Source organism: Neophocaena asiaeorientalis, unplaced genomic scaffold (genome assembly GCF_003031525.2).
Source record: "Neophocaena asiaeorientalis asiaeorientalis breed wild unplaced genomic scaffold, Neophocaena_asiaeorientalis_V1.1 scaffold31, whole genome shotgun sequence".
In the NCBI taxonomy this organism is placed as follows: Eukaryota; Metazoa; Chordata; class Mammalia; order Artiodactyla; family Phocoenidae; genus Neophocaena; species Neophocaena asiaeorientalis.
The window spans coordinates 1960593-1972228 of record NW_020175320.1 but is presented as its reverse complement, the minus strand read 5'-3'; the positions used below and the strand labels follow the sequence as shown (position 1 = coordinate 1972228).

Genomic DNA, 11636 nt, shown 5'->3' with positions numbered 1-11636 from the left:
TTAAAAGACCCCAGGCAAAAAAAAAAAAAAAAAAAAAAAAAAAAAAAAAAAAAAACAAAACATGACAAAGTAGAAAATGAAAGGATGAAAAAAGATATCCCAGGCAAATATTAACTTGGATCTGGGCAAAAAAAATTATGAATGGGGGAATTTGAACAATGACAATATACTAGATGATATTAAGAAAGTTTCATAATGGTAAGACAAATACCATAAGATATCACTTATATGTGGAATCTAAAATATGACACAAATGAACCTATCTATGAAACAGAAACAGAATCATGAACATAGAGAACAGACTGGCGGTTGCCAAGGAAGAGGGGACTGGGGGAGGGATGGAATGGGAGGTTGGGGTGAGCAGATGTAAGCTTTTATATATAGAATGGATAAAGAACAAGGTCCTACTGTCTAGCACAGAGAACTGTATTCAATATCCTATGATAAACCACAATGGAAAAGAATATATATATTAAAAAAAAGAATGTTGGGTTTCCCTAGTGGCGCAGTGGTTAAGGGTCTGCTTGCCAATGCAGAGGACACAGGCTCGAGCTCTGGTCTGGGAAGATCCCACATGCTGCGGAGCAACTAAGCCCATACGCCACAACTACTGAGCCTGCACTCTAGAGCCTGCGAGCCTCAAATACTGAAGCCCATGTGCCACAACTACTGAAGCCTGCGCGCCTAGATCCCGTGCTCTGTAACAAGAGAAGCCATCACAATGAGAAGCCCACACACCGCAACGAAGAGTAGCCCCTGCTCACTGCAACTAGAGAAAGCCCGCACGTAGCAATGAAGACCCAACGCAGCCAAAAATAAATAAATAAAATAAATAAATTTATAAAATGAGTAACGAGCCAAAATGCCAAGTATCATCACTTTTATTGACTACTGCACTGTAGGTCCTTAGCTGCTACAGTAAGATAAGATAAACATAAATAGACAAAGAAATAAGGATTTGAACAGAAGTAAGAAAAATGATGTTATTTGCACAGGATGTGATGGTCCACACAGAAAATCCAAAGCATTTACAAGTAGCATGGTAGCTGGCTATCGTATCAACAAGTAGAATAATGGCTAGCTATAAAATCATATAAAAATTAAATCAAGCAATAAACTGAAAATGTAATTTTCTAAAAGACACAACAAAACTTATGTCTATGAATATAACTAACAAAAACGTCCAAGATCTGTATGCAATTTCATTCAGAATTCCAGCAAGGATTTTTGTGCAACATCAAAAAATGATTCTAAAATGCACATGGGGGCTTCCCTGGTGGCGCAGTGGTTGAGAGTCCGCCTGCCGATGCAGGGGACACGGGTTCGTGCCCGGGTCTGGGAAGATCCCACATGCCGCGGAGCGGCTGGGCCCATAAGCCATGGTCGCTGAGCCTGCGCGTCCAGAGCCTGTGCTCCACAACGGAAGAGGCCACAACAGTGAGAGGCCCGCGTACCGCAAAAAAAAAAAAAAAGAAAAAAAAGAAAAACGACTTACTATAAAACTGCATTCTATTATTGTTTTAAGAAGTAGCACTACAGATCACTGGGGAAAGGAGAAATTAATCAGTGACTATCCTTAGGGAGGAAAAAAAGTAATTCTGGACAGATTAGGGGCTTAAATATAACATGCTAAACTTTAAAATTATTCCTACAAGAAAATGAAAAACGAAGATTTTGCCAAATTTAAAACATACCTGCATATGGAGCCATTCCTAATATAGTAGGCATCAAGCCTCTGTAAAATCCAAGGAAACCACCTTCCTTTTGAGTGAAGAAAAATTAGAAGTGAAATTACACTGGGCTTATTATGATAAATGCAAAAGAACAAAAGCATACATTACATAGGAAAAATTATTCTGGACCCACACTGAAACACATGTGTTTTCACAATTATGATTAGTATCAGTAATTATAAGTAAAACAATAACTATTCAAAACAATGACATTCAAAACATTTGCCTAAATATAAAAGGACATGTTATAGACAAGAAAAGTAAAAATGAAAAATACCTTTGCGTAAATTGTTTTGAATGCATGAATAATTCCCGTATAAGTATGTTCCCCTTTCACCTGGAATGCTAGGCGTACTCTAACCATATCAAGAGGGTAAGTACAGATAACTGCTGTCATACCTGAAAAGAAAGCAGAAACTTAAATGTATAAGAATCATATATTATGTGTGTGTGTGTATATATATATATATATATATATATATACATATATACCTTTCCTATCATTAGTAATGCTCTCAAATTATATAGTAACGATGAAAACCCAATGAAATCAAAGTAATACTACTGACAGAATTATATCATAATATTAGCAGCTGAAAAACTTGTAAGTAAAAGGGTCAGTTTGTAAAATCTTTTCAAGTTCTTCCCACTGTGAAGTTATAATGTTAGCACCAAAATAGTACAGTATTAGTGGATCATGTTAGTATTTTTAAAATTCTATTACTTGTTTATTCACAGGTAAGACATCAGAAAAGAAAAATTGACTATCTCCAAAGCACTAGGCAGGATATTTGACTTTTTCCTTATTTTCTCTAATCCTAAAATGGAGAGATGCTTAACCTACCTAAGGAATTCTTTTAAAAATAAAATAAAGGCATTTTTAAAAAAAATTCAAAGCATGATCACTATTTTCTTTTTAAAATTTAGGTAAGGGTAATTCCCTGGTGGTCCAGTGGTTAGGACTCCATGCTCTCACTGTCAAGGGCCTGGGTTCAATCCCTGGTCAGGGAACAAAGATCCTGCCAGCAGAGCAGCTAGGCCAAAATAAAAAACAAAACATACAGGAATTCAATAAAATAAAATTTACATAAATTTGTTACTGACTAAACATAATAAAAATATAAATGTCCAAGGTCATAGAAACAATTTATTTTGGGAATAAAATCTCCTGATAAACAAATTTAGTATTAAGTTCTAGATTTTCATCAATATATGATTTCAAATTCCATAAAATATCCAGATGAATTTTTTTAATATGTATTTATTTATTTGCTTGTTTACTTATTTATTTAGTTATGGCTGCGTTGGGTATTCCTTGCTGCGCGGGGCTTTCTCCAGTTGCGGTGAGCGGGGGCTACTCTTCGTGGCGGTGTGTGGGCTTCTCATTGCGCTGGCTTCATTTTTTTTTTTTTTTTGCGGTATGCGGGCCTCTCACTGTTGTGGCCTCTCCCGTTGCGGAGCACAGGCTCTGGACGTGCAGGCTCAGCGGCCATGGCTCATGGGCCTAGCTGCTCCGCAGAATGTGGGATCTTCCCAGACCGGGGCATGAACCCGTGTACCTTGCATCGGCAGGCGGATTCTCAACCACTGCGCCACCAGGGAAGTCCCCCAGATGAATTTTTATTTGCATCTTTTTTACTGAGGTATAGTTATGTAACAGTTATTTTTAAAATTAAAAATAATCTTCTATTTTTGTAAAGTACCAAAGAAATATATGCTCAAGGTAAAAAAATTAGAAAATAATTTTTAAATATACATATTCATCCTCCAGAAATAACCACCTAAAAATATAATATTACAAACCTTTTATACAGGGGCATTTACACACATCTAAACACATACACACATTTAAAACATGACAATGGGTTTCGCTGGTGGCGCAGTGGTTAAGAATCCACCTGCCAACGCAGGGGACACGGGTTTGAGCCCTGGTCCGGTAAGATCCCACATGCTGCAGAGCAACTAAGCCTGTGCGCGACAACTACTGAGCCTGCACTCTTCAGCCCGTGAACCGCAACTGCTGAGCCTGTGTGCCACAACTACTGAAGTCCACGTGCCTAGAGTCCATGCTCTGCCAACAACAGAAGCCACCACAAAGAGAAGCCTGCACACCACAATGAAGAGTAGCACCCGCTCACTGCAACCAGAGAAAAGCCCACGTGCAGCAACGAAGACCCAACACAGCCAAAAATAAAATAAATAAATTTATTTTTAAAAAATACATGATAATGGTGTAATTCTATTTTGTAGTAAATTTTTCCTACTTTACATTATATTGTGACCATCTTTCCACATGAGAAAAACATTACCTGGATGTACTATAATTCATTTAAACAATCCTCTTAGACATTTAGGTTGTCTCCATTATTTGCTACATGATATTGTAATAGTAAACAGTGCTTTGATGAATGTCCTTATAACTAAATATTTCATTATGGATAAATTCCTAAAATAAAATTATTAGGACAATGCATAAGGCTTTTAACAGAAACTGCCTTCCAGAATGACTGTGCTGATTTATAATGTCATCTGTTAGAATATAAGTCCTATTTCTCTAACTTATCAGAAGTATTAGATAATTATTAGACAAGCAGAATATTCAATTATTAGATAATTTTTCCAACATTGGATGGGCAAAAAAACACTCTGTTATTTGGTTTGTTTCTCATATGACATTCTTTTTCTTTTTTTGGGGGGGCGCGGGCAGTTTTATAACCCTCTTTGACAATCAGTGGTCAGTTCCCTTCCACATCACCTGTGTAGATTTCTGAGAGTGCTGACAGATTTTTGAAAGTGGTTACCTCCTTGGTACATAGGTAACCAACATATAGAGCTTGTTTGGTGAATCTTCATCATCATTATGTGTTCTGGACAACTGCACACAGATATGGTAGGGGATATTCCTCATATCTTTGGCCCAGACAGCTTTGTTAAGCATAGTGTCAATGAGCACATCGGGAGTTCCCATCTCCTTGCTGGCCAATTTCTGGACCTCTTTGAGTACCTGAGGGGCACACACTTGAAGTCCACTCCAGGGATGTGCTTGTGAATGTTAGTGGTGTACTCCCTGGTCACGACCTGGTTGGTGAGCAGATCGACGCTTCGTCTCACCACCCTTCTTTGCAGGAACCATCCTGCCAGGCCCAGGTTGGAAAGGAAGAGCTTGAGGTATTGTCAAGACTTTCTTTTTCTCTGTAGGTTTTTAACATGATAATTTCATCTTTTTATTAGTCTTACCAAATGAAAATATAATTTTTTGCCACAACTTTGGCCTACAATAGCATACTAGGCATAAAAGTGGCAATTTAAGTGATTTCTGTATTCTTAACCTAATTTAACTTTTTAGTTTTAATTTTTTTGACATTTTATTATTACTATCATTATTATTATTATTATTTTGACTGTACCACATGGCTTGTGGGATCTTAGTTCCCTCTCCAGGGATCGAACCTGTGCCCCCTGCAGTGGAAGCACAGAGTCCTAACCACTGGACTGCCAAGGAAGTCCCAGTGTTAAATTTTTAGTATTTGTTTAATATTATTTAAATAGACTTGAGATACCTTACCCCACTTACTTAGCAAATGCTGCTGTAACTTGCATCCATTTTTATTAGCCCAAACTTAAATCTATACTAATTTTCAGAGCTTCTGCCACTCTCCCAAAAATCTAAATCAGTTCGCCACTCCTTATACATGGATTAGAAAACAATGTTCTTTATGTTATTATCTAGGTATCTCTCATGGCATCTCTACCTGGGTGATTATAACATTATCTCTGAGCTAAAAATCTACACAGCTAATATACTGTTAATACTTCAATGCAAACAAATGCAACCCTTCATTCTCTTTTCCCCGCTTAGTTCTCGCTTGAGAATGACCTCAATTACTTTAGACAATGAGCCGAAAGTCAGTTTGAATATGTTTAATTTTAAAAGCAAGGAATACTTTGTATCAAGATTAGCCTAATGGTACTCCTAACAGGTTAGACTCATAGAAGAAAGGCTGATTTATGATTCACTTATCTGTGATTTAGCTGTAAGTGATATTTTAAACCTTCCTTATTTTAGTTTGCACATAACAATAAAGAGTGTCTACTAATGTGCCAAGCACACCATACCAGGCACTTTACAAATACCACCTCTAATCCTCAAATACCAAGTACCACCAAGAATCCTACAAGGTAGAAAACTGAGGCTCAAAGTAGTTAAGTGAGTTGACCAAATTCACAGTTTCTGTATCACAGAGTAGAATTTGAGACTAAATTTTCTGACTCATATCACAACATATATTGCCTTCCCTGTAATTTTCTTTTCTCAAACATTTACTTAGTACTTTCTAAACTTAAATTTTTAGTTCAGAAATTCCATCAGTTCAGTGATTAGAAATGTCAGTCCCTCATTTCAGCCAATTTGATTTTGAGCTGTACATCTGAGCCATTTGTTTTCAAGCTATTCATTTTCAAACTTGTTTTTTATTTAACTTGTTTTTTATCTATTGGTATTCAAACCAGCCATGTCTGGCAGCCAAGGCAGTGACTCTTCTAAATGGCCTCTTTGAAGCTGAATCTAAACTAATACGGTACAAATGTGATGTTCCTAAGACAAGGTTTGGCAATAATATCACATTTAAGTCACAGCAAATACCTTATTATCCAGATATTTATAAAACTACATATTTCGCAGCTTGGTTTAATTTTTTGCAGCTTGTGCTAAATATTTTGCAAGGGAAAATTTTACAAAATAAAATGAAGAGAAATTATCTATAAACTAGTTCCATGTTTATTGAAAATGGTTCATATTAAGGGGTTTAACAAATATAGAAAAGAATCAGAAGGCTGACCATTTTAAGGCTTGATCATCCTGACACAATTTGAACATCAGATTTTGCTAGGATTTGCCCAGATCATCACTATTCATTTTATTTTTTTATGCTTCTGTACATTTTTACAACTCCCATATTTTTTTTCTACTCCCTATCTGGATCACTTTCGTCTTGCCTCTCCTATTTGTTCTCCCGACTCCATTTATTTCTTCTTTCCTTCTCACATGCTCCAAGCCTTCTCATTGTCTTCTTACTGGTTTCAAGTGGCTTAACATGAAATAACTGAATTAACAAAGTGATCAAAATGGTAAATTGGTAGAAAATGGAAATGGAAAATGGAAATTTCTGGACATCCAGAAATTTCTAAAGGTAAAGGAGGCATTAGTTTAAAAGCTGTAAGACCATGAGTCAGGCTGAGGAACTGGCATAACCTAATTGTACATCAGAGAATGGTAAAAATAATGCCAATGATTACTATAATGCTAAACTGATGATCTAGTTTTACAATTTTTCGGCCAGTTTACTTCACTATGTTTTTATATGGTATATTTCTTTTGAATTTGAGCAATCAAATCTTCCTAAAGAAAAACAAAACCTTTTAACCAGGATGTTTAAAACTTTCAAAGTTTGGGCTTCCCTGGTGGCGCAGTGGTTGAGAGTCCGCCTGCCGATGCAGGAGACGCGGGTTCGTGCCCCGGTCTGGGAGGATCCCACATGCCGCGGAGCAGCTGGGTCCGTGAGCCATGGCCGCTGGGCCTGCACGTCCGGAGCCGGTGCTCCGCAACGGGAGAGACCATGACAGTGAGAGGCCCGCGTACCGCAAAAAAAAAAAAAACAGCTTACAAAGTTTTTTGTTGTTGCTGTTGTTCACTACTTCTAAAAACAACTCAGTGATTTAAATGTAATTTTAAAATTTAGAATTTAGCAAGAAGATTTTTAATAATTTTGTACTCCGATAAATCTTGAAAACTCCTTAAGATTTTAAATGTTTTTTTTTTTTTAAAAAGATTTTAAATGTTTATTTATCCTTGGAATAAGTGGGAGGTGAGAACTATTCTTCTGATAGTCATATTTTACCCTTCACTCTAAGTATAAAATTATGAAGCCCTCTACAGGCTGGATTTAGACTTTCAAAAGCCGTAAAAGTCTAAAAGCCCTAAATACAGAAAAGATTATGACATCTTATACTGTTCAAAAGAAAAACAATAATGCACTGTAAAGTAAGTTTGAGGATATCCAACTAAGTTCTTTTTTTAAAACATTTATTTATTTATTTATTTGGCTGCGCTGGGTCTTAGTTGCAGCACGCGGGATCTTTTAGTTGCGGCATGCGGGTTCTTTAGTTGCAGCATGTGGGATCTAGTTCTCTGACCAGGAATCAAACCTGGGCCCCCTGCATTGGGAGTGCAGAGTCTTAGCCACTGGACCACCAGGAAAGTCCCTCCAACTAAGTTCTGATTCACTTCATAATGACTATGTCAATGCTTTTTAAAAATACCACACCATTAAGTTCCTTTTTCTCCACACTCTCTCCAGAATTTATTATTTATAGACTTTTTGATAATAGCCATTCTGACTGGTGTGAGGTAATACCTCATTGTGGTTTTGATTTGCGCTTCTCTAATAATTAGCGATGTTCAGCATCTTTTCATTTGCCTGTTGGCCATCTGGATGTCTTCTTTGGAGAAATGTCTATTTAGGTCTTCTGCCCATTTTTTGACTGGGCTGTTCATTTTCTGAGGAATAAGGAATTCAAGTGGCTGGCTCAAGAAATGTAACAAGACACTGGCATGGAAAGTTTAATAACATTCCCCCATACTTATGGAGGACCTCAGATCTTTCAGAATGTTTTCACAGAATTCTTTACTCTGACCCTTAGAACAACTAAGAAAGAAAGGGAGTTGAAAAATCATAAGTTCTACTTTAACAAATGGATAAATGAATTATGGCAGGCTCAGAAGACCTGCCCATAGTCAAAGGACATGTATGTAATGGAGGCCAGCGACGATCCCAGGCAGTAAGTGTTCTGTCCATTTGACCTCCCAGCCTTACGCCAAGCACTAAACTAGAGTAGACCAGAAATGGCCACAAGCAGAACTCAGCTCGTTGCTTCTGGTTTCTGACAACTTTCTTCTTTTTCCTCTTCTCTATCCTGTCACTCTTAGTTTCATAGGAACTGGCAGATCAAGATTTATTTCAAACAAGTGAAACATACAGAAAGAAAGGAGAAGGCCTTCCTTAAATATACAAACCTTGATTCTCAGTCTCTAGTTTTTCCTTTTTGAATGACTGAGATTCAACATGTACTGGATTGTAGTTGTAGGATGAGGGAAAAGGTTGAAGTTCAAAAAAGCTTTAAAATAAGCTCTGTTGAAATGATCATGAAAAACATACCATTTTTAATTTTGGCAAATATAAAATTTCCAACTTATGTTCAAAGACCACCAAAAGTACAGAAGCAAAGATACCAGATATAAATAAAAGTAACCAGAACATTTATTTCAACTGTTTAAAATTATAAAAGCAAAATGTAAATTATAATTACTTAAACATGGTAATAAAAAGAGAAATATTGGTTAATGGAAGCACTAGTCTTATCTATAATAGCTAGAATTTTTTTAAACTCTTTTCTTTAAAAATTAAAATTTATACTTGAAGTTCCTTTGGTTTATTATTATTTTCTAGCGTATATTGAAACCTTGATGTTAACACGTCTTTCATTTCAGAAATATGAACACGCTAGTCAAGAAATAATCAAGTGCCACGAAAAGGAAATAATACAAAGTCTTTAGGATTTTACTCATATTCATAATCCTACTTCATCTTTCCTACAACCCTAAAAGAAAGAATTTGACCTGTCACTTATAAAATCAAATTTAAGAGACAAAAAAAATTTTAAGTGATGTAAGAAATCATAACTTTTCAGATTTGGAAACTTTACTAAAATTTTCCTTCTGTAAAATGAGAGATAATCATAGCACTTTCCTCATAGTATCTTTCTGTGAACTACATGTCAAGTACTCAAAGATTACATGGCAAGTGCTCAGGTCTGTGAAGGGTACAAAGCAAGTGAACAATACATGCTAGCTAACGTTACTCACCAGCACTGCCATGCCAGTGTAAAATACTAAAATATTTCTATAGCAGTTGACAAATAGCTGTTGCTCCAGCTTCCAAGATCTCCCACATCATGACTCTGGTAGTCTCTTCCCCAACCAGAGCTCCCACCACCACCACATACTGTGTCCTGATCCAGCCATGAAAATGTTAGTTGGAGGCTTTCAGAGCCTGTCCTATATGTTAGTACCTCTACGGTTGGTTTGCTAAATACTTTAGATAATATTCCTGGTTACTTTTAATACTTATTGATCTTGGGTCAGTCTGCCAGAAGTCAAAAAGAGTTAAATAAACATTGCGTAAGGCAAAACCATGGATAAGGTAGGTCAGGTTGGACATTATAAATCTAGGTCCAAAAAAATCAACTGAAATCCTACAAACCTTGTGATAACCACATAGTTAAGATTTTGGTATACCACCTTCCAATGGTCTTATTTCCATTAGCAGAAATAAAAACTGTTAACGTGTTGGTTTATAACCTTGCAGATGTTTCTTTAATGTATATTTACATATGTATTTACTTTTTAAAAACCAAAATATAATATAGCATATTAAACATTCTCTTTTGTAATTTCCTTTCTTTCTACATATGATGTAAACATCCTTCTCTGTCAATAAATACAATTCTACAAATGTACAAAAAAATGTAGTACTGGAAGTATAGAATTCTGACATGGATTTTTTTTTTTTACCACTCTTCTATTGCTACATACTTAAATTACCTTTTGGTGTGAGAAACAAAAAAACAATGAAAATCTAACATTTTAAAAAATAATCAATATAAAAAAAAGTTTTAGTGGAAAACATGAATAAATGTTTTTATCTTAGAATGGGGAAGGCATTTCTCAACACAATTCAAAAAATTTTGAAGCCACAGAGGAAAAGACTAACCCATTTGGCTATGTAATATTTCTATATGGGGGGGGAACTTTTGGATGATTTTTCCAAAAAAATCACAAATAAGGTTAAAAGACAAATCTAGAACTGGGAAATAAAATAATAGCAATATTTGACAGAAAAAAAAATAATGTCCTAATTCCCAAACTCATAAAAATGAATATTTAAAGAATAGAAACAATTCAATGCTGAAAGTAAGAAATACAAATGGTCAATAAACATTTGAAAAGCTGACCAAGCTTACTCATAATTAATTGCCAAATACTAAAAATTTAATAAGGCCCAGTGTTGATATGGTATGTAGGAGAAAGGGCTACTGAAAGCATTAAGGAGATCAGTTGTTTGCAAAGGTCTATCAAAAATTAAATTCAGGGCTTCCCTGGTGGCGCAGTGGTTGAGAGTCCGCCTGCAGATGCAGGGTATACGGGTTCGTGCCCCAGTCCGGGAAGATCCCACATGCCGCGGAGCGGCTGGGCCCGTGAGCCATGGCCGCTGAGCCTGCGCGTCCGGAGCCTGTGCTCCGCAACAGGAGAGGCCACAACAGTGAGAGGCCCGCGTACCGCAAAAAAAAAAACAAAATTAAATACACATATCATCTGATAAAGTAATTTCCCTTCTGAAAATTATTCTACAGATATATTCACACAAGTACAATGTGTTATTTGCAAAACAAAAATTTTAAGTATCCCAAACGTCAATCAATAGGGGACTGAGGGGCTTCCCTGTGGCACAGTGGTTGAGAATCTGCCTGCCAATGCTAGGGGACACGGGTTCGAGCCCTGGTCTGGGAAGATCCCACATGCCGCGGAGCAACTAAGCCCGTGCGCCACTGAGCCTGCGCGTCTGGAGCCTGTGCTCTGCAACAAGAGAGGCCGCGACAGCGAGAGGCCCGCGCACAGCGATGAAGAGTGGCCCCCCCGCTCGCCGCAACTAGAGAAAGCCCTCGCACAGAAACGAAGACCCAACACAGCCAAAAATAAATAAATAAATTTATAAAAAAAAAAAAAAAAAAAAAAAAAGGGCAAGGAGAAAAAAAAAAAGAAAAAAAAAAAAAAAAAAAAAAAAAAAA

The 11636-nt window shown here is 36.6% G+C and overlaps 1 protein-coding gene across 3 annotated transcripts in view; it reads right to left on the bottom strand.

The window, feature by feature from the left end:
- Positions 1-11636, bottom strand: part of SLC25A16 (solute carrier family 25 member 16) — a 91938-nt gene that overhangs the window by 68453 nt on the left and 11849 nt on the right. For all 3 annotated transcript variants that reach the window (XM_024765558.1, XM_024765559.1, XM_024765560.1), the window contains exons 5-6: positions 2011-2132; positions 1695-1761 (exon numbers count right to left, since the gene is read on the bottom strand). In XM_024765558.1, the coding sequence (XP_024621326.1) occupies positions 1695-1761; positions 2011-2132 (189 nt within the window). The remainder of the gene's footprint in view (positions 1-1694; positions 1762-2010; positions 2133-11636) is intronic.